This window comes from Danio aesculapii, chromosome 24 (assembly GCF_903798145.1).
Source record: "Danio aesculapii chromosome 24, fDanAes4.1, whole genome shotgun sequence".
In the NCBI taxonomy this organism is placed as follows: Eukaryota; Metazoa; Chordata; class Actinopteri; order Cypriniformes; family Danionidae; genus Danio; species Danio aesculapii.
In genome coordinates, this window is record NC_079458.1 from 4,738,164 (window position 1) to 4,762,571 (window position 24,408).

Sequence of the window (24,408 nt, forward strand, 5' to 3'; positions counted from 1 at the left end):
TAAAATGCTTACATTGCAGCTTCAATTTAGTCGTTAATTTACGTGTAATTTATTTCTTCTTAAGTCTGTGATAATCTTGAATTTTACATTTATCCAGTTCATTACGTGTTAACTTGTGCAGTTTATCAACAAACGTGTTGCTGTTTGACGTCGTCAGGCACGTACAACAGAACTGTAGCAAAGGCTCATGGGATATGCAGTTCTACATAACACATTCTCCGTTCATAAAGAACATGACGGTGTGTAACAAAAGACTACAACTTCCAGTATCCGTACAACAACAAATTTAACAACACGCCCCGGCTGGAGCACAAAACTTCCTTTAAGTTGCCGCTGCAATTTCTGAACAAAACTTTATATTTGCTAGTTCGGAAGTAACTCAAGGTTTGTACGCTTTTATTTATCAGGTATTTATTTTGTTTCCGAGATATGCGTTTACGTCCTTAAATGTTATTGCAAATATTGTCATCTTAATTTTCAGAGTTTAACGTAACTAAACCATAACAGTTCAGTTATTACAATAACGTTACTGCTTTTATCACTGCAAATATGGGTAAGTGTGTGAGATAACATTTAACTTGATCTGGTGATGAACAATCTATTAGCCTAACGTTAAATGTCTGAGAACAAATAACGGAATATAATTTCACTGAGTAAACTGCATTTTTGGTCAGGGATAAAAAATAAATTGTTTTATATTGATATATTACATATGTACATAATTATAATGCACACACGCAGATAGATAGATAGATAGATAGATAGATAGATAGATACATACATACATACATACATACATACATACATACATACATACATAGATAGATAGATAGATAGATAGATAGATAGATAGATAGATAGATAGATAGATAGATAGATAGATAGATAGATAGATAGATAGATAGATAGATAGATAGATAGATAGATAGATAGACAGATAGACAGACAGACACATACATACATAGACAGGCATATAGATAGATAGATAAGTTTCTTTTCTAACTTTCGATGTAGTCCTAAAGTAAATATTATTGCACAGAAGTGTTAGTTTTAAACCTGATTTGCAGAGGAGGATGTCTGAGCTGAGCGACGAGGCCAGCAGTGAGTCTGATCAGCTGGGCGCGAGTCTGTCCGGGTGGCTGGCTGGAGGCGGAGGCGCTCTGATCGGCCCGGAGGAGCTGAATGTTCCGCTGGATCTTCACACTGCCTGCTCTATCGGACAGTATGATGTGGTTTCCGAGTGTATCCGCAGGTAAGATGGGGAAAGAGACTGCTGGTTATCATTAATGATATCAGCCAGGTGTATTGGACTTGACTTCTTTAAATCTCCAATCTCTGGTCGGAGATTTAAATAAATATGTGCCACAGACAGACAGACAGACAGACAGACAGACAGATAGACAGATAGACAGACAGACAGACAGACAGACAGACAGACAGACAGACAGACAGATAGATAGACAGACAGATAGATAGATAGATAGATAGATAGATAGATAGATAGATAGATAGATAGATAGATAGATAGATAGATAGATAAGAAACATACAAACTGACAGAATGATAGACAGATATACAAACACAGAACAATAGACAGATATATGGATGGACAGAAATGGATGGATGGATGAGTGGAGACAAAAAAATAGATGGGTAGACAAAGACAGATAAATGAACAAAGATTGATATATGAATGGACAGATAGAACATCAAATACATGGATGGACAGATGCAAAAAAATAGAAGGGTAGACAAACAGACAGGTAGAGAGATGTACAGATGAATTACAGACAGACAGACAGATAGATAGATAGATAGATAGATAGATAGATAGATAGATAGATAGATAGATAGATAGATAGATAGATAGATAGATAGATAGATAGATAGATAGATAGATAGATGCAGACAGAAAAATAGGTAGATAAACAGACAGATTGAGAGATGTACAGATGGAGACTGAATTACAGATGGATGGATGGGTAGATAGATAGAATTATGGATGGACAGACAGACAGACAGATACTGAAAGCAGCTGTTTACATTATTTTACCAATCCTCCACTTTCTATGACCGCCATGTTTTAGGGGAGATGTGGATTTGAATGGTCAGAACATTGGCGGCTGGACTCCTCTAATGTACGCTGCTTACATCGGTCATGATAACATTGCTAACCTGCTGCTGGAGACGGGCGTCAATGTCAACGCCACTACATCGAAAGGCCTGACGCCACTGATGCTCGCCGCCAGTTGTGGGAATGAGAGCATCGCACACTTCCTCCTGCAGGTCTCACACACACACTCATTTGTTAAAGTACGCATGAAATCAAGTCTAGCCATATTGATTTTGTTATCTCACATTGCTAGTTTTGTGGTGAATAATTAATCTGTGCATGACATAGAGAAAAAAACAAGTTTGGCCTTGTAATCTAAAATTCAAATCTGAAAATGCACTTCCTGTTTGTTTTAAGACAAATTCCCAGATGAGGTCTGTCTGAGCTATTTGGCGTGGCTAACATACTTAACCACGCCCCCTCCAGCTGTCAGTTTTGTCAACAAACAAAATGGTGAAGAGGAGGAGTCTGTTAGGTTGTAATAACTCTCCCCAAATCTATTTTCAGATCTTTCTGAATGAAATGCCTACTTTACTACATCCAATCAGCTCGCAGTAGAAAAAACAAGCCACGCCCACTGTTTTCTCATTTAATATTAAGTTTCTCTAGGAACTGCGTCACAATATGAAAAAAAAAATGGTTGGACTTTTGTGAAAAATTGACTTTTATGATTTTGACAATTTCTGTTGAATTCAGCTGAGGTGATTGGCTGGGTCATTCATGCAGCTTGCAACCAAACGAGAGTTTCCTTGTCTGTGTTTGGGATCATTGTCTTGCTGAAATGTCCACTCTGGTTTCTTCTTCATATGGTAATGTAGGTGTTAAGACTGAAGCAGCTGATATTCATTTACACTGAGAAAGGGCAGAGGATTGCTGAAGAACTACTGAGAGATTTCAGCTGCTGTCTGGGCTTTCCATGCCTTTTTACACCTTCCTTTCTTCAAGTGTTCAATACCTTTTTCCCTGTGTCATTTCATTTTTTTACATGGAACTTTATTTCTTAAAGGAAATAGTTTGTATGTATGGATTACTTTTTTCTCAGTGATGGGTTGCAGCTGGAAGGGCATCTGCTGCGTGAAACATATGGTGGATAAGTTGGCGGTTCATTCCACTGTGGTGATCCCTAATTAATAAAGGGACTAAGCCAAAAAGAAATTGAATGAATGAATGGATTACTTTGATTGTTTCTGACATCTGGTGACAACTTCAAGTCAACAGCAGCTTTAGAAAGTAGCTTTCTGAGAAAAATGATGACGTTTTCAATACTTTTTACCTGCTGTATCTGCTGTGTAAAACACTCTCTCTCTATACAGAAAGGAGCGCAGCTGGAGTGTAAGGATGTGCGTGGATGGACTGCTCTGTTGCATAGCACGGCTACCGGACATCAGCAGATGGTCAAATTCCTATTAGAGCATCACGCCAATGCAAATGTCAAGTGAGGAACATTTGCATACATTATACAAAGCTTCACACAAAGATAATGTGTCCTTCACAAAACTTTTTGAATTCCCCTCGAAAGCCCTGATATATACAACATTCTCATTCTGAAAACGTAGCCCTATATACATTTCTAGAGAGCACCAATTCTGTAGCCAGAGGTACGTATGGCTGCAGTTCAGTGGCGTAGCGCAAAATGAGTGGGGGGCCCCCCGCAAGGGTTATAGATGGGTGGCTGGCTGGACGTGCTCGTAAAATGGAAAAGTAGGGGGTGGGGGGACGGCGTTCGCGATCTGAAGAGCGGAACTGCGAACTGAAGCACGCTTGATGTTGCCAGTTTGCCCAGTGACTCGCCACTTACGTCGGCGGACTTGTGATATAGAGCGGAGTTGAATGTGACGACTGGGTTCGAGTTCGGTGAAGAACAGTTCCAGAAAGCAGGTAAAACAAAAACAAAAGTCCAAAAAATAAAATAAACCAGTAAATAACAGGGTGAGAATGTGGTAAAATCTGAAAACCTGGTAAAAAAAAAAAAAAAAAATCAGGTGGCCACAAGGGCTTTTCTTTCTTGGATTGCGTTTGAAAACACTATTGGTTGGGTTTAGGGAGGTGGGTGGGCGGGTCAATAATTGCTTTTGAAAACACGATTGGTTTGGTTTAGGGAAGGAGGAGGGTGGGTCAGTCAGTTGACAGTGGTCTCTGGTGGGCTTACGCTAGAACAGCAGGTACAAATAGCACTCACGAGAAAAATTTGAGATCTGAAAAGCGTACACAGCAGCCTCTGGTGGATTTGCAAAAACAAAAACTGCAAAAAAAATGTAGCTCCTGGGACGTATTTGGCGCTCAAGAAATGTATATAGGGGTACGTTTTCAGAATGAGCCTGGGTTGGATATATAGACAGCAAAACTTATATGTGACCCTGGAGCACAAAACCAGTCATCATTTTTGAAAATGAACAGCATAAATGAGCTTTCTGTTGATGTTTGGTTTGTTAGGATTGGACAATATTTAGCTGAGATACAATTGGTTGATAAAATGTTGAGAAGTTATGTTTTGATGCATTTATGGTAGGAAATCTACTAAATGTCTTCTTGAAACATGATCTTTACTTCAAATGATTTTTGTCATAAATTCAGACTCATGCAGTGCATTTTTGGCTATTTATACGTATGTACCCATGCAACTTTTGGGATTTGGAATTTTGGGATCCAGGCTCACATATGAGTAATTTGATTAGGTTTAAAAAGATTGGTGAATTAACAAACTGATGATACTTAATTTTCAGTAAAACCAAGCCACTATATTTGAAGTAAAACAGGGAACAGACACACATGTCATGTTCTGAGTAATTGACGATAATGTTTTTTGCAGTATGCATACTTAAAAGGGACAGTTCATCCCCCAAAAATTAATATTTGGTTCTAAACGTCATTTTTTTCATCTTTTGAACACAAAATGAGATATTTTGAAGAATGTCTGAGAAATAAAGCAGCTATTGATATCCGTATTAAGCACAAAAAATACCATGGAAGTCAATGGCTGTTTTTTTCCCAGCATTCTTCAAAATATCTTCTTTTGTGTTCAACAGATGAAAGAAACTCAAACAGGTTTTAAACAAAAAGAGGCCAAAACGATGACAGAAATTTCATTTTAGCTTAACTCTCCCTTTAACACAAACACATTTTGTTTATGCATGGAATACTTGGACAGATATACAGACATACAGTACCTGAGACACTGACCTTCAAGTTCTGATATAAATAACGATATCATGATCATCACAGTTTACAGTGTGTAATAAATGCGAGTGTGAACATGACCTTGATTAAACTCTCTTTGACCTCACAGGGAGCCGCTGTCAGGATTCACACCGCTCATGGAAGCCGCAGTGTCCGGTCATGAAATCATCGTCCAGTACCTGCTCAGCCATGCAAGTGTGACTTTACTTCATACTTTAAATTAAAAAATAAATTAAAATTATTTTAAATTATGAGTGCCCATCATCTCAACAGTGAAAACTCATAGTAAACATTAATAATCAATTTAAAACAAAATTTACCTTAAAAATCTGGCCAGGACCAAATTGTCATCTTAGTAAATATTTTCTGTAGTTACAATTGGTTAAAGCAATTTTAACCCTTTATAGGGCACTCATTGAAGTAGTCTTCAAAAAAAACCCAGAGTGCTACTTTGGGATATTACAATAATTTTATGACTTAAGAAATAAATAATAATATAATCAATGTCAATGAAATTTGCATATATGGTTCCTCACCTGATAAAGGGTTTAAAAAAATGTCAGAGAGAAAAAAAGACCAAATTTATAATTTCATGATGCATCATATTATTTAATACAGTATCATCAACCTAATTGCAGTGTTATTACTATATTAAAGAGGTAACAAATACCACTTTAAGTTTGTATCAATATTGTTAATGTACATGTACACTACCTGACAAAAGTCGTATCGTTGATCCCAGTTGTAAGAGCAACAAATAATAACTTGACTTCTAGTTGATCATTTGGAAAAGTGGCAGAAGATCGATGAATCATCTGTTGAGCATCCCAATCATCACAAATACTGCAGAAGACCTACTGGAACCTGCATAGACCAAAGATTCTCACAGAAGTTTGGTGAAGGAAAAATCATGATTTGGGGTTACATTCAGTATGGGGGCATGCAAGATCTGCAGAGTGGATGACAACATCAACAGCCTGAGGTATCAAGACATTTGTGCTGCCTATTACATTACAAACCACAGGAGAGGGCAAATTCTTCAGCAGGATAGCGCTCCTTCTCATTCTTCAGCCTCCACATCAAAGCTCCTGAAAGCAAAGAAGGTCAAGGTGCTCCAGGATTGGCCAGCCCAGTCACCAGATATGAATATTATTAAGCATGTCTGGAGTAAGATGGAGGAGGCATTGAAGATGAATCCAAAGACTCTTGATGAACTCTGGGAGTCCTGCAAGAACGCTTTCTTTGCCATTCCAGATGACTTTATTAATGAGTGATTTGAGTCATTGCAGAGATGTATGGATGCAGTCCTCCAAGCTCAAGATGGAGTCAGACACAATATTCATTCTGTTTCCACTGCAGCGTGACTTTATATTCTATACTGTACATTATTTCTGTTAAGTGACAAGACTTTTGTCTAAGCAAAGTCAGACCTTACTGTCCTAAATAAATCATTAAAAATCAAGGCATGATAATTTTTTATTTTGGTCAAATAAGCGTAATCTAGAGGCCTTTGCTTTTCATATAAGCCACTTCTGATACCAAATGATCAACTAGAAGTCAAGTTATTATTTGTAGTACCTAAAACTTGGATAGGCGACAAGACCTTTGTCAGGTAGTGTATATTTGTATTTGGTTTTACCATTAACATTATCACTATTGACATATTTGTTATTGTTATTTTTATTAAATATATCTATATTAGTTGGTACATTTTATGTTTTAGATTGTTTTTTTTAGTTAGTTGAGCAATGAGAAAATTAGTTTTGTATGTCAAACAAACAAACAAACAAAAAAAGCTTAGAATAAATTATATGTAGTTACAATTAGTTTAAGCTTTTTTAACACTTTATAGGGCACTTATTGAAGTTACTAATGAAGTTATCATATATGGTCTCTCACCCGATAAAGGGTTAAAAAAAGCCATATTTTGGGGGGCGGAATTTAAATACGACCAAATTTATCATTTTATGATGCTTCACATTATCTAAACATCATCAACTGAATTAAAATGTTTTAATGTTTTTAATGTACGTGTCTATTCGTGTCTGGTTTTAACATTAACAAGTTTGTTGGGCTGCACGGTGGCACAGTGGGTAGCACATTCGCCTCACAATAAGAAGGTCGCAGGTTCAAGCCTCGGCTGGGTCAGTTGATGTTTCTGAGTGGAGTTTGCATGTTCTCCCATTGTTGGTGTGGTTTTGGCGTAGGGTGCTCCGGTTTCCCCCACAAGTACAAAAACATGTGGTATAGGTGAATTGGGTAGGCTAAAATTGTCCATAGTGATTGTGTGTATGGATGTTTCTCAGTGATGGGTTGCAGTTGGAAGGGCATCCGCTGCGTAAAACACATGCTGGATAAGTAGGCGGTTTATTCCGCTGTGGCGACCCCAGATTAATAAGCCGAAAATAAAATGAATGAATGAATGTTTGCTATTGTTATTGTTTTAAATACATCTCAATAGTTTGTACATTTTATTTGGTTTAGCTTTAGGTATTTTTAGTTAGTTAGTTGAGCAACGAGAAAATTAGTTTTTATGTCAAGCAAATAAAAAATAGCTAAATTAACACTGATCAATGAATTGTTAGAGGAACAGTATTATCAGTCATTTTATGCTGTGTGTGATTCAGGGTGTGCGAACAGAGGACAGAAACATGAAGGGAGAAACGGCGAGAGCTCTGGCCATGATGTACGGACACACCAAAATCGCCAGCCTCATCGACATGCACGTCATCAGAGCCAAATCATGTCAGTCGCACACTTCAGCGTTTGTCATTTTCCTCTTTTAGTCCTGCATGCACAGAATAACTCGATATGATGTCTGTGTGTAGCTCTGTATGAGGAGCTGAGCTCGTCTGAAGAAGAAAACACAAGTCCTAGAGTCCGTTCAGCTCACAGCAGAACCAGAGGACCCAGCATTCACGACGGTCCACAGGCTATCGCTCGATTCAGAGTCGGATCCAAACAAGGTAAATACTAGAGCAAACAAGGTCAATTTTAAGAATGGATTTGATTAGATGGTTTTAATTTTATGTTTGACAATCTCAACTGAAACATGAAGACAAGATGGGACATATTGTAACCCCTCCCCTTTTTAAAATCCGCCAATAGTGTCTCGTTTTATCACTGCACCGCCAGTAAGAGTGGTTGAGCTCAAGCGCATCGAATGAAAAGCAAATAAGAAGCGTATTAAAGGGGTCGGGGCATGTCAGATAGTAAAACGCATTTGATTGGTCAGATGATTTGATGATTCAGAAAAAACATTAAGACGGAAGTGACAAACTGCAAGCTTTGGATGTTTATATCAGGTTTATACATTTTTAATGCACTGTTTTGGAGAACACTAGCTTATAGATATACTTAAAGCTAGCATACTGATGCTAACATCTAATTTCACTGCACCTTTAATTGCAGAAGTTCCTGCTGCTCCTCCCGGCTACGTGACCTTCCGCGACGTTGGAGATCAGAGTGAGGGAATCTGCAATCGTGACGTCACTTCCCCCATCAATGAGCTGGACGGACAGAGCAACAGCAGTAGAGGTGATGGCTTCAGCAAGAATGAGGCTCTTCTTACCAGTTAGAAGATTCTTTATGTGCTTCTGTTTGCTTCATGTACACAGATGAGCTGTTTTTGGATAACGACATGCCCACGCTGAGGAGCAGCAGCAGCAGCAGTGAAAGTTTGTCACATCTCCTTGGGCTAAGCAGGGAAGCGTCGCTGGAAAGCAATGAGGTCTGGACCATCATGCATCCCTGCGGCTCATAAACATCTCAAGCCATGTTTACACATACATGGGTATTTTCAAAACCACACTTTTTTCTACACGTTTTTTTCTGATTGTCCCCACGAAAACGCAGTCAAGTAACTGAAACTGATACTTTTTGAAAACTGGCCAGGGTGAAGATTTTCCAGGTACAGTGTGTTCATGTGGACACTGTAACCGGAGTTTTCGCACATTAGCGGCTAACGCGTCGGATATTTTGTACCGTTCGCCCACAGTACAGTAATCCACCTCTGTTGTCACGTTTGCATTGATTTGTATGCAGTTTACTTGAAGCTGCAGTCACACTGGGCTTTCTTTCCATAGACTTCCATTCATATGCACGCGAATGCGTCAGACCGGAAATGCAGGGTCATGCGTTGAATTTCGCAGGTTGCAGCGGTGCAAAGTTCAAGCTTGGTGAACTCTAACCTGCGAAATCGCATCACTTGACTGCATGAGACCAATCGAGGATCAAAACACGACCTCTCTGGGCAGAAATTTAAAACATGGAGCAATCGCTTGCTTTTTTAAATGTCTAATCATCTTGTTTAATCCCGCCCCTTTTCGCAATGCCGTACAACAGAATTTCGCACACACAAAGCCCAGTGTGACCGTAGCTTAATTCACTGTTTGGTGTGAACCCAGCATAAAAGTGTCATTATCGCCACCTATTGGTTCGGAGTGCTTTTTACATGCATCACAGTGCGTTTTTGCTTTTTTTTTTGTGGATGTTTTTTTTTTTAAACGAAAGGCACTCCAAACCAACAGGTGGCGACAAAAGTAGGGATGCACTGATCCCGATACTTGAATCAGATATCAGTTCAATACTGCATATTTTAGCTGGATCGGGTATCGGCCAGCTAGTTCCAATGCAAATCCGATCTTGCGCGTGCGCTATATTCTGTGTAATTTATAAGCCAACAAAAGCCATGAAGGTAGCCTATTATAAGGCACTAGAAAGTTGTCTTGTAGGCCTACTATATCCCAAATGTTCTAAAGCCATTCTAGTTTAATGTGAAGAATGCCTATAAATATTCAAGTGGTTAAATTCATGTTAAGTTCAGCGCTTCCCGCTGCCGCGCCTGTCAATCAATCTTCATTCATTCACAATTCAAGCTGCGTGCCGCGTTCATGACAACACGAGAAACTTTCTCCAAGACTATTTGTTCCTGCTAATATAAATTATCAGTGAAGTAATGCATTTAGTTTTGCATTAAATGGTTTCATTTTGACCTGCAACGAGTCCATTGCTGTTACTAAATCATGTTGCGCTGTGTCTGTTAGATCAGCAGATGGCATTCGCAACACTGGAGTAGAGAGGGTTAATACCTGCTCCTCACACACCAAGTAGGCCTACCTGAAACTTTAAATTAGAAAAGTTTCAATAATACATTGGACAGATTTCTTCACTTTGTGCTGCTCAGTTTTAAAAGTGTCCGCAGATACCGAAAGGCTGCAAGCACTTCATTCACATGCCGGTTGCGCAGACGTGATGTGCGCCGCACTGTAATATTATTCTCACAATGAGTTTCTGTTCTCTCATCCTTCCGACTGAGTTTATTCTTACGAGGTGAATACTTTCAGTGCTGGGGATAGTTTGTAAAACCTGGCTCGTTGTGGTCAAAGTAGTTCATTAAACTAATAAAAGTGAAACCGACGGACTCAATGTGGATTGTCATTAACAGAAAAGGTAATGTTTATTAAGTAAAACTGGCCTCAGACAGTTTAGTTTACTCTCTGTCAAACCTGCAGGAAAATATCAGGCTTTGCTAAAAGGCTGGTTATTTTCCCAACAATTAGTGTTAGTAGTGGTAGCCTATTACAGATTTCAACGAAAAATCTTAAGATTAAAAAGGAAACGTAAGCTGGACACAACAGATCAATGTCAAAACAAATGCTCAAATAATGTAGCCCATTATAGCAAGCATCATGTTTTTAGTTGAATTGTGTGTCATATACAGTAGGCCTATAGGTGTGTTATTTTTACTAAAGAAGATAAATTATTTGAGTTTAGCACCAGAACTATAGAAACTGTATTATGTTAAAAAAAAAGGCACAGTATCGGGATCAGATCTGTATCGGTCAATACTTAGAATTGTGGTATCGGGATCAAATTGGTTCCAAAAAATGGTATCGGTGCATCCCTAAATAAAAGCCTTTCAACCTGTCACTCACATGAGATCCACCAATAGCAATCCACAACTCTTCTGTAAATAGTTTTTATAAGTGTGAGGATGGGATCAACCTGTCACTCAGATGAGATCCACCAATAGCAAGCCACAACTCTTTTGTGATTGGTTTTTATAAGTGTGAGGGTGGGACCAACCTGTCACTCACATGAAATTCACCATTAGCAATCCTCGAGTCTTCTCTGATTGGTATTTACAAGTTTGAGGGCAGGATCAACCTGTCACTCACATGAGATCCACCAATAGCAAGCCACAACTCTTCTGTGATTGTTGTTTATTGGTGTGAGGGCGGGATCAACCTGTCACTCACATGAGGTCCACCAATAGCACTCCACAACTCTTCTGTAAATAGTTTTTATAAGTGTGAGGGCGGGATCAACTTGTCACTCACATGAGGTCCACCAATAGCAAGCCACAACTCTTCTTTGATTGGTGTTGACAAGTGTGAGGGTGGGACCAACCTGTCACTCACATTAGATCCACCAATGGAAAGCCACAGCTCTTCTGTAATTGGTTTTTAGAAGTGTGAGGGCGGGACCAACCTGTCACTCACATGGCATCCATCAATATCAAGCCACAACCCTCCAATCAACAGACAAAATCAAGCTAACAGCAAGTAACAGCAACTTCCATCATGTTTCCACCAACGTCTCAATCATGTTTACAGGACTCTGACCAAGCAAAGCGAAGCTGTCCACGTCGATCTAACAAACTCCAGCACTCCAAAGGCAGGAATCCGTATAACAGCGGAGGCAGCGCAGGTTACAGAGAGGTGCGATCTTCCTCTGGACCTCCACCTTCATACACTGGACCAAAGGTGTGCATGTGTGCTTGCATATATGTGATCCTGCACCCCAAAACCAGTCATGAGGCTTAATTTTTGGAAATAATTTTCTGAATAAACAAGATTTCTATTGATGTATGGATTGTTAGGAATGGATATAATCAATATCTGGCTTACTATTTAAAAATCTGGTATCTGAGAGTTAAACACATCTATATATTGAGGAAAAACCAGACTAAATTTAGTTCTTAGCAATGAAGTTTCGTATATTTAAGGACAGAAATTAACAGGGTATCTTTAATGAACAAGATCTTTACTTAATATTCATAAAATAAAATGCATAAAATAAAAATCGACAGTTTTGACAGTGTATTTTAGACTAATTTGCCACAAATATAGTGCAATGTAAGACTGGTTTTGTGGTCCAAGGTCGCATATTCTTATATTTGTGATGTGTTCCTACCTCATATGCACCATCAAAGAGTGTGTATGTGCCGCAGGATCTCTCAGAGTTCCTGGAGCAGATCGGGTTCAGTAAGTATCTCCCACTGCTAGTGGAGCAAGACATCGACCTGAGAATCTTCCTCACGCTCACCGAGAACGATCTCAAGGAAATCGGCATCACGTGAGTCTCTACTTACAGGTCCTGTTTATGGCCTGATATTAAGATGCATCAATCTGATCACAAGTAGGCGACATTACAACATGGGTCTAAACAGGATCTAAAATGGAGCTTGTCAGCTTTTTGTCACTTTGAAAGGCAGTTGACAACATACTTGATTGCTTTTATCCCACTGAAGTGATCACAAGAGAAGCGTTTAAGAAATGTTAACATCAGGTGAAAACAGGAATCTGTCTCTCAAATTAAGGTTTAATCAGTTGTTTTAAGTGTGTTTCGAGGGTTATGGAATATCATGGAAGTTTAAAAGCTCTATTCCAAACATTAAACAGCCCATATTATGGGTTTTTGAAAATGCCCTTCCATGTAGTGTGTAACACAGCTCTAAGCGAAGTGAAATATCCAGCTAAGGCTTAAATCTGTAAGTGTACAGTGTTTAAAATTATTGATTCATCTATAAAAGAGTCGACTCATAGTGCTTCAAACGAGTCGTCTTGATAACGAGTCATTAGGTGTTTCGCAATGACGCGGCTACGAAACACAAGCCTCGCCAAGTAGTTACGCGCGCAAACCCAGGAGATTTGAAACCTGCGGCCCCGCCCACTAACACAGAAAAAACACTAGACACACACACACAGACGCCGCCGGTCGAATGAAGTCACGCTGTGCTCAGATGGATAATATTGACAGTCTCTACCCAAAGATGAAACTGTGAAGAGTCAGTGGTTGAGGTTTATTCACTAGTGTAAGTAAGTGCGATTAAAATTGTTGCCTCGTTTACTCTAGCTTGCAAATTATGTATTTATTGTGTTTTGTTACTTGTTAACCTGGTACAGTACACGCGGTTACTCTTTATATTCTCATATCGCATGTAAGCCACGTTGAAAACGCGACGCGTGCCGCTTTGTTTACGGATTTAACGTTAAATGCTTTTGTGAGCTCGCGTTCCACTGCCGTTTGTCGTTGCTATGGCCATCGTAAGCTAGGAGACAGGAGACTCGTGTCGATCTCCCTAGTTCTGAGGAGGAGCGTGATGTGTTTGTGTTTGTGTGTGTGTGTGAGAAAAAGAGCAGGTCGAGTGTGTGACGGCTAGGAGACAGGAGACGCGTGTCGCTCTCCCTAGTTCTTCTGAGGAGCGTAATGTGCGTGCGCGTGCGTGTGTGAGAGAGAGAGAAAAAGAGCAGGTAGAGTGTGTGACGGCTAGGAGACTCGCGTCGATCTCCCCAGTTCTTCTGAGGAGGGTTGTGTGTGTGTGTGTATGAAAAAAGCCTTACACTTTGAAGCGTGTATGCACTGTGACTACTTTTATATTGTTGATTAGCAGCTGGGCATTTCACTCTGTCTCGCGCTGAAGCCTGTCACTGTCGACCAATCGCAGCAGGCTGTCATTGGTCCAATCAGCGCAGATTAGCTTCGCGCTGAGGAGGGGTTTGGGAACAAATGAATCGCTGAACGATTCATATGGGAGTCGCTGGGATAATTAGGTAAAAATAAATGCAGATTATAAGACCATAAAAGTGTTTTTTGACCTTGCATGCATATTAGACTGTTGTTGGAGACCCTTACCACCTAAATATGACCCTATTTCATGTATAATAGGGGCTCTTTAAAAGTTAGGGAATTGTATATATATATTTTCTCCAGGTGATAGCATCTCTGAGATTTTTATTTAATGCTACTTTAATTTTTCAAAGATTTTCTATTACATCTTTTATTCAGTTTTTTTGTTTAAGTGTAGCCTATATTAGGGGTGTAACAGATTATGGTTGATCCGTGATTTGTACAGATCACAACCCACGGTTCGGAACACACGTGACCTGTGGAATAATGCTGTTTTGTTACTGGTAGATTAATCCTAAATTTGTAACAATTGCAGAGAGATCTCCTCTTACATCATTCAAATCGCATGTATGAAAGCATTCAGGCTTTCCTGTCAAATATAATGATGACGGAAGAAGTTGGGGTGGGTTATTCGGGATGTGGTGGGTTTCTTAGGTTATTAAAGGTGTTTTGTCACTACTTGTTTAGCCTGCATTAATGCATTCAGTGTAAGCTGCACAAATAATCATTGAAAGATCGGGATCTCAACACCCATGCAACATAAATTATAAATGAAAAAATAACTAAAAAATAAAATAAAATAAAAAAAATCAAGAAAGAGATTCAGTCTTTAGTTTACAAACAGTCAAATAACAGAAATACTGAGATATTAGTTTATAGTTTCGATAAAATCACTGATGTTTATAGTAAAAATTAAAATCATAGTCAAATGCATTAAACTTGAGGCTTAAAAATGAAAGTTGTAGACATCAATTATATTATTTAACCAATAGGTGGCGACAAACAGCTATTAAAAATATTGCACTGAATAATTCTTCAAAAATGACACATCTAGCAATGAAACATGAGTGAATAACTGAATCATTCATCGAAAATGAGATTAAAAATAAATATGGGTTGTACAAATTATAATGTTAGGTTTTAATTATAAACATAGAATTTTTCACAGTACTGAATATTTTACAGTTTATTTTTATTCAGCTGATTATTTCTTCATTTTATTTTTAATTAAATTACAGGTTATCCGTTCTGTTTGTTAAAACCAAAAGTGTCTTGCAGTGCTGGTTTTGTAATAAACGGAAAGAAAATAACATTTGTCTCCTCCCCTTTTTGGCTGATCCGAAAAATGATCCGATGTGATTTGAATCATGAGATTTGTGATCTGTTACACCACTAGCCTATATTAGGTGGCATAAATGGTCAAAAAAAGATAATTAGGCTACAAATAATTACTGTTAAGCTTTGACTTTTTTTTGGCTCTGCAACTGGTATTTAGTCATGCATTTAAAATCTTAGATTGGTGTAAAAGAATCATTATTTAATGTATTAATCAATGCTGTATTAATGTTTTAAAATATTAACCCTTTGAATTAAAGTCCAGCTTTGCTTTTGGCTTCAGCACTGTGTCCCTAAACAGATGTGACTAAAGAAACTAAAGAAATATTTTCTTTTTTGTCTGCTCGCTGCTCCTAGGTCATGGAAATTCAGCTTTTTATTCTGGAAATTTGACATTGGGCTTAGAATGGGAACCCTGCTGCTTTAAAGATTTTTTTAATTGACTAGTTTTGCTTTCCACTTCATAGTCTGTTTGGTCCTAAGAGGAAGATGACATCAGCTATAGCTCGTTGGCATAGTAAAGCACGGCCGCCCAGCGATGCATTAGAGCAGGCGTATGCAGACCAACTGGAGGCTGAGATGCAGGAAATGGCCATTCAGCTTCATAAGGTGAGACCTAGCATTTCTGTTTAATATGTAGATTACAGAAACTCCTCTTATCAGGAACACCACTGGTCATTAAATTCATTTAATTAGCCAGCAACTAATTGCTTAATAATATTCCTATAAAATGTTGTGTGCTCAGGGATAGCTTTTTGCATAACTGTATTTTTATATGGTTTTAAAGTCCCTGTGAAATCAAAATAAAGTTTTTTAGACGTTAGTATCAGTATGTTAGTCTTAAATATATCTATAAATTAGTGTGCTCCAAAACTTTGCTGTAAAAAAATATAAACATCCAAAACTTGCAGTTTGTCACTTCCGCCTAAATGGATCAATTCAACATCGTTTTTGACATGATGTAATACTTCTTGAAATCTTCTGACCTATCAAATGCTCTCCAGTGCCTGATGTGCCCCACCCCCTTCAAGACGGTTTTCATTTGATGTGCTTGGGCTCAACCACTCTCACTGGCAGAGCAATGATAAAAACAAAACACTATTGGATTTTTTTTTAAAGGGGAGGAGCTACTCTATGTCCCGCCCTGTCTTCATGTTGTAGAACAAATAAAGTCACACACCTAACAAAAATGACTGAACTTTATATCCATTCGATTGTGTAATAGAACTCAATAAAACGAACAACGTGCAATAAAATGAATCCATTACAAACAAGTTGAGATCAAGGGTTACCATGCATGAAATTGAGGTCGTAAAAAACGTGTTCTGTTCTGGCAACATTTGTCACAAACTTAGCCATAAATTTACCATCACGTTTGTTTTTGTTAGATATTAGCAGGGCTTGACATTAACTTTTTTGATCATCAGCCACTGTGGCTAGTAGTTTTCCAATGTTACCAGCCACTCGCCATTTTCACTAGCCACAATTTTGTTGTTGGGACATTATATATTTTATGTACATAACTTTTACTTTAGTATGCTAAAAATGACAAATGTTTAAATTGTGTGTTATGTCCACATGCCTACTCATTAGCTTTTTTTTTAAATTTCACATGACTTTTTAGGGCTCAACACTAAGGATTACCAATTTCCAAATCATTTTTTTTCTCTGGCCACACCAAACTAATTATTACCTTGTCACAAATTTTAAATAATGTGTCAAAACAAGCTAAATATAGCAATATACATACACTTTTTATTAAAAAATGTTTGTTTAAAAAAAAATTCATTAAAAAAATAATTTTTATTTATCTAAAACTATACACAGTCGTTTGTCTACTTCAAAAAGAAACGATCGCACCAGTTGCATTTCCAGGAACGGTTGTTTTGTGCAAGGAAACGGGAGCACTCGCGCGCACCACATCAGCTGTGCCTTGTTCACAACGTCAGTGAGTGAGGATCGCCTGTGTCTCACCTAGATGTGGGACGATAACCGATTTCAAGGTTTACTGCAGTATGGAAAGGTCAAGGTTTTAAAACCGCCTAAATTTTCTGTAATACCTTTCCTAAGGTATGTGTAAGATTTTTTTTTAGGACAACAGTATCTTCACCAGAAAACAATATCCACAGATGCTGTTTTAAATTGTAAAGAAATCAGTGTTTTTGAAACAAATGAAGACAGCAGAAGTCAATGACTCATTTGAATTATTCAGCCTGACATGTTTACTGCTCCAAAATATTATAAATCTTTCTCAAAATAAAATATATTGTGTTCAAAGGGAAAAAAAGTTTTTACCCAGACATTTAAAAAGAACATATTTTAGAGCAGTGATCACAATACGGTGATATTTTTATCCTAGGTTATTATACCGTCGATCAGGGCCGTAGCAACCGGGGGGGACGGGGGGGATACGTCCCCCGCACTTTTAGAGACTGACCATTTAGAAACAGGTGATTAAGAATGTAAACCTTTGGATTTCATACAGCTGTCCCCTCCACTTTTAAAATGTCCACTACACCCCTGCCGTCTGCCGGCCCATGCCTAGTCTCACCATGCGCCTGATCATTCTCTCATTCGGTATTCACCTGCTTTCTTTTGCTCGCGCGAACAGTTATTAATTGTGCTGCTTCTCGATTATAATCGATTATATATTGACAAACGTCTAGCGAGCATCTAAAGACAACATTATTTTGATGTCCAATAACGATGTCAAATGATGTTTATATTTGGTTGATTTTAGGTTGTTAGAAAGTGACCAAAATTCAACGTCGAGCCAACATCTTAAACCAACGTCATATTGACGTCAAATACTGACATTTATTCGTCAGTCATGGCAACCAAAATCAAACATCTGATAGACGTCATAGTGGTAACGTCCACACAACGTCAAGCTGTAACATCATTAGACACTGATATTTGGTTGTTTTTAGGTTGGACGTTGATGTCGGTCTGACGTCGAGTTCTGATGTCAACCTGATTTTCATTTCCAAACAAAATGCAACGTCCCTATGACGTTAGGGTACAGCGTCAATCTAACGTCATGTTGACGTCCTGTGCCTGCTGGGTATTTAAGGCCATTTCGATTAACATAATCCACTCTCACTGGGTGAACGGTGATAAAATAAAACACTATTGGATGTTTTTTTAAGGGGAGGAGCTACTCTAAATCCCACCCTCTTTTTTGTGTTTCGGTTGAGATTACGTCAAACATCGAATAACAATGCCTATTTCAAAGCGCTTCACAGGACCTTTACATTTTCATTTGCTGTTTGTGTGTGTCTAGCGTTGTGTGGAGGTGGAGTCTTTCCAGGGTCAGGTGACCCAGGAGAAAGAGCTGCGTGCCGTGATGGAGGGATGCCTGATGGAGGAGAAGATGGCATGGAAAAGTGTTCAGGCAGAACTGCAGGAAAACGCTAAACGCATGCAGACGCTGAACGCAAAGCTACACACTCTACAGAACACGCACACACAACTCAGACAGATCACACAGGACGACGGTCGATCTGCGGGGAAAGGTGTGCAGAACCTGACAATGTTTACATTAGTATCAAATGCAAAAATAAAATCTGAAATACTTACAACCACTCAGAATAATCCAACAACAGCCTAGCAACCATTCAGGACACCCTAACAACCATCCAGCAACCACTCAAAACACTACTACTATTTTCCTTTCTGGAAAATAAGCTTATTTTACAACTCTTTTACAACAATAAACAGCCTAAAATACTTTATTTATGAATCTTCTGTTATGTTTTAATCCAGAGTATAAAGGAACACTCTTGACTTTTTTCATAAATAGGCTAATTTTACAATTACCCTAGAGTTTTTGAATCCATTCAGCTGATCTCCAGGTCTTGCGGATCACTTTTAGCTTAGCTTAGCATAAATCATTGAATCAGATTAGACCATTAGCATCTCATTTAGTGTAATGATCAGGGAACTTTGCTGCTGTTCCATGGCTGAAACAGGCCCAATGATATTGCACAGTGCATAAAAATAGTCCACGGCTAGTTAACAGCACTAATATAATTGCGCCTACTGCAGCGATGGTACGGCAGCAGGGCTGCGTGATTATTTCGCCAGAATAAAAGTATAGTTTTTAGTAATGTACAATACAATATTTGATTATAAAGGACATTTAAAAACAACTGAAGTTGACCAAAATGCTGTACATAGGAGTATTAAAGACAGAGAAGAAATGAAATGTAATAAAGTTAATAATTTCCCAGTACTGGGTTGCCACATGAAACATACGCCAGTTGGTGGTTCATTTCGCTGTGCTGACCCCTGACAAATAAGGGACTAAGCCGAAAGAAAATAAATAAATAAATACTGAGCTAAAAAAAGCGTATCATTTTCCATCAGTCTTAGTACTCAACACAACTACAGAAGAGTCAAACTTTAAATAGGACAATTTTTTTAAAACTCTTTTTTGAGTGAGATGCTATTCCACGATTTATGCTAAGCTAAGCTAAAAGTTCTGTCAGACCTGAAGATCGACTGAATCGATTCACAAATGTTCAAACTCTACTGTTAGTGTTCCCTGAAGTTCTGGTCTAAAACATTCTTGGTTTATAAAGTGTTCCAGGCTGTTTAATGTAATGATTAGTCAACTCTCTTGCTCTTGTGTGTGTGTTGTAGGTGACGGTTTGATGTGCTCTCAACTGCTGTCTAAGATGGACTCTCATATAGCAGATCTTGGTAAAGACATCTGCGCTGCTGCTTTTGCTGCTAATGTTCTATTCAGATTGATGTGTGCACTTATATTGTGTTTCTGTGTGCAGCTGAAAGTGTGAAGGAAATCCTTCACAGTCTCCAGCATCTGTCCACTACAGAGAAAAACTCACACAACTGGGAAGAATCCTAGCAGCCAAGAACAGGTCAGATTCCCTCTTACATTTCACAATATTACTGTCAAATAAATGCAAACACTCTGAACACAAGAGCCATCTAGCAACCATTTAGAAAATAGGGAGAGGCGATGTGGACTTAAAATAGATCACAATGTTTTACCACCATCCAGAACACCCTAACAACCACACAGAACACTAACAAACACCCAGAACACCCCAACAACCACCCAGAACACTCTGCAACCACCCAGAGCACCGTAACAACCACCCAGAACACTCTGCAACCAGCCAGAACACTCTGCAACCACCCAGAACACTCTAACCACCCAGAACACCCTAACAACCACCCAGAACACCCTAACAACCACCCAGAACACCATAACAACCACCCAGAACACTCTGCAACCACCCAGAACACCCTAACAACCACCCAGAACACCCTAACAACCACCCAGAACACTCTAACCACCCAGAACACCCTAACAACCACCCAGAACACCATAACAACCACCCAGAACACTCTGCAACCACCCAGAACACCCTAACAACCACCCAGAACACCCTAACAACCACCCAGAACACTCTGCAACCACCCAGAACACCCTAACAACCACCCAGAACACTCTGTAACCACCCAGAACACTCTGCAACCACCCAAAACACCCTACAACCACCCAGAACACCCTAACAACCACACCGAACACCCTACAACCACCCAGAACACCGTAACAACCACCCAGAACACCCTAACAACCACACCGAACACCCTACAACCACCCAGAACACCGTAACAACCACACAGAACACCCTAACAACCACACAGAACAACCTAAAACCACCCAGAACACCCTAACAACCACACAGGACACCCTACAATCACCTAAAAACTGGCCAGAACACCCTAACGACCACCCAGAACACCCTAACAACCACCCAGAACACCCTAACAACCGGCCACAACACCAAAAATGGCCCAGAACTCCCTAACAACCACCCAGAACACCCTAACAACCAGCCAGAACACCAAAAATGGCCCAGAACTCCCTAACAACCACCTAGCATTCTGAACCATTTAAATAAATGAGAAAATCATGTGGACTTAAAATAGATCACAATGTTTTACCACCACCCAGAACACCCTAACAACCACACAGAACACTCTAACAACCACCCAGAACACTCTGCAACCAGCCAGAACACTCTGCAACCACCCAGAACACTCTAACAACCACCCAGAACACCCTAACAACCACCTAGCATTCTGAACCATTTAAATAAATGAGAAAATCATTTTTTAAAAAGCATTAAAATAGTTTTCTTCCTAAACTTCTTTCTGTTTGATCGGTTTATTGTTGCAGGGCAATTTCTTTTTTCTGACGGAGGGTGAAAAGCCACCCTGAACACAAGCGGCTGCATGAACGGGCCAGAAAGAAAGGCATCCGCGCCGGTTCATAATACATGAATTCAGATGGAGATTATGGACAGAAGACGGCGGCAGCGTGGCCAGAAAAGACAAGCGGGCGAAGAACGTCTCTCGCCTGTGCTCCAGTCACATGGTACACGCGCATCCTAAGAACTGACCAATCACAGGCAGAGCTGTGTTGGACAGGGCGTAGCCAGAGAATTTGAACTGCTGAATGTGCCAGAAACACATGGACAAACACTGTTCATTGCTGTACAACAAATCAAACCTCTGGTGTTTAAGAATATACTTATTTATAGCTTTTTCATTCATAAATCAAACCTCAGATGATCTTAACTATCAATTGTCTTCTCTTAAAGGGACAGTTCATTCAAAAATGAAAATTTACTCAAGTGTTTACACATATTTATGAGTTTCTTTATTATGTTAAACACTAAAAATATATTTTGAAGCTGTAAGCAGGAAAAACTATGGAAGTGAATGGTTACCGCTTTCTAACTGTCTTCAAGATATCTTCTTTCGTGTCTAACAGAAAAATTTAACTCAAAGGTTTAATGCAAGTAAAGTGAGAGTAAGTAATGACAGTTTTCATTTTTGGAGTGAACTGTCCCTTTAAATACGGTCTATGCTTTAATTCTGCTGGTGTTTTCATGAATGTGACCTGAGCTGAACCTCTTGGGTTTATGGTTGTATTACAGGAACTCAGGGGCGTAGCAACCGGGGGGAGGGGGGGTGGGGGGGGGATCCTTCCCCCTCACTTTTAGAGACAGACCATTTAGAAACAGGTGATTAATAATTATATAAACATATGAGCTCATACAGCCGTCCCCCCCACTTTTAAAATGTCCGCTACGCCCCTGCAGGAACTACTGTCAGTTTTTATATTTAAAAAGGGTTTTCTGTGTAAAGTGCTCTGTATATTAATTTAAAATGATCATTTTTGATGTTAATCAACCTATTTGTCAACCAATAGTATTATTATTATGATGCATATGTACATGAAATAGGTTTAAGGTCTGTAAATTAAGTATAAAAGGAATACTGTAGTTTAGTCAAAAATCTTTTAAGTTTTCATGTTGTATTATTAAATGCTGATCTTGAAATGTGCGTTCATGAGACCATTACACTCTTTGTTCAAACTACTTATTAAAAATGAGCTGAAACAACACAACTCTCGAGTTTTAACCTAGATGTTTTATGTTTAATCCACTTAAATATTTGAAAACTTAAAAAGTTAATGTAATTCCTTCATGTTGTCTCAACACAAATCGATTGTGTGGAGCCCAGCATTTTTAACAGTGTGTCGTTAGTTTGCTATGAGGGAGTGATGCGCAAAAGAAAGCCCCGCCCCCTACTTAATATTCCATTTCAATAGGAAGTACATCAAGATACTGTAAAGTCTCAGTAACTTACAGTAATTACCAACTAAAACACAGATAGATGATCAATATCTTCATGTTTAACACCTAAAGGTGCAGTAGGTGATTGTCTTCAGAAACATATTTTGTTGTGCTGGTTGAAAGTCTCTTCACATTCCAATAGTAATGATTAAAGTAAATGATCTACATGTGTTTTATATGTGTTTTTATATTTTGAGGTGAGGCATAAGACTAAATGTTCATCAATTAAATATTGTCAGGCCGATAATTCCCATAATTCTGATAAGTAGCCCAAACTGTCTGTCAGCAAATGTAGATTTGTACATCTGCAGCCGTTCACCATTTGTGTGTTCACGTGTACACGAGAGAGAGTGACAGCAGTAAAACCAAATGCTGAATCAAAACTTTTTGAGATGCTGAATCAACATTGGAGTTACTTTTGCATGCTGGAGGAAAGATGACATCATGGCTGAAGTATTTCTTTTAGACAGGTATTATGTTTTAAAACTATTTTAGTCATGCAAAGCTGATGTAGATTGTGTTCAGGGCTTGACATTAACACCCGCCAGCCCACAAAATGCGGGTAGATTTCAGCTGTGGCGGGTTAGACGGCCACTACCACTAGCCACTTTGGCTGGCTGAAGATAATTGTTAAATAGCCAGAGCCGCCTAAAGATTAGTTTATGACTGTTTGTCAATATGCGTGCAATTGTGATCTTAGAATCGAGAAGCAGCATGATTGATAACTGTTTGGGCGAGGAAAAAAAAGCAGGTGAATACCGAATGAGAGGATGATCAGGTGCACGGTGAGACGCAGGCGATCCTGACACACTGACGAGGGCTTCAGTGTCGCACGCACAGCTGATGTGATGCACACGAGTGCTTAAAAGCTCCCGTTTCCTTGCACGAAGCAACCTTGCCTGAAAACGCAACGGGTGTGATCGTTTCTTTTTGAAATAGACTGGAAAAAAGCGGTGCTCGTGCACCCACAGTCCTGCTGCTTTCAAGAGCTTGAGATTTTTTATAAGTAACAGCAGTTGCCGCTTTCACTTTTACCATTCTTTGAACAGATAATATGCCTTAACGTTAACTGTGTGCGCCTGATCATCCTTTCATTATCGCACATGGAATGTTTTTCACATGTTTACTTTTGCTTGCAGTTATTTTCATAGTTATTTTCGTCCTTTACATTGTTTTAATAGAAGATTAACTCTCCATTTATATATAGTTAACTGGTGAACTGGGATATTTAGCCAGTACAGACTACCGTGTATAGTTTTAGGTACATGGAAATAATTTTTAAAGGGTTTTTGAGAACATTTTGAGTAAAAAGTGTATGTTCACAGCTATATTTTGCTTTTTTGACACATTATTGAACATTTTTGGCAAGGAAATAAATAGTTTGGTGTGGCTAGAAAGAAAGTTGGTAAA

At 38.9% G+C, this 24,408-nt stretch overlaps 1 protein-coding gene across 1 annotated transcript; it reads left to right on the forward strand.

Annotated features, from left to right (window-relative positions):
• Window positions 1-289: 289 nt before the first annotated feature.
• Window positions 290-23,927, forward strand: anks3 (ankyrin repeat and sterile alpha motif domain containing 3). Its single transcript, XM_056450943.1, has 16 exons — window positions 290-384; window positions 1,068-1,252; window positions 2,088-2,286; window positions 3,427-3,548; window positions 5,400-5,481; window positions 7,918-8,035; window positions 8,119-8,256; window positions 8,702-8,827; window positions 8,908-9,020; window positions 11,908-12,057; window positions 12,525-12,649; window positions 15,787-15,928; window positions 18,603-18,834; window positions 19,964-20,023; window positions 20,107-20,202; window positions 21,534-23,927. The coding sequence occupies exons 2-15, from the start codon at window positions 1,074-1,076 to the stop codon at window positions 20,187-20,189; spliced, it is 1,869 nt and encodes a 622-aa protein (XP_056306918.1). The 5' UTR covers window positions 290-384; window positions 1,068-1,073; the 3' UTR covers window positions 20,190-20,202; window positions 21,534-23,927.
• Window positions 23,928-24,408: the final 481 nt, after the last annotated feature.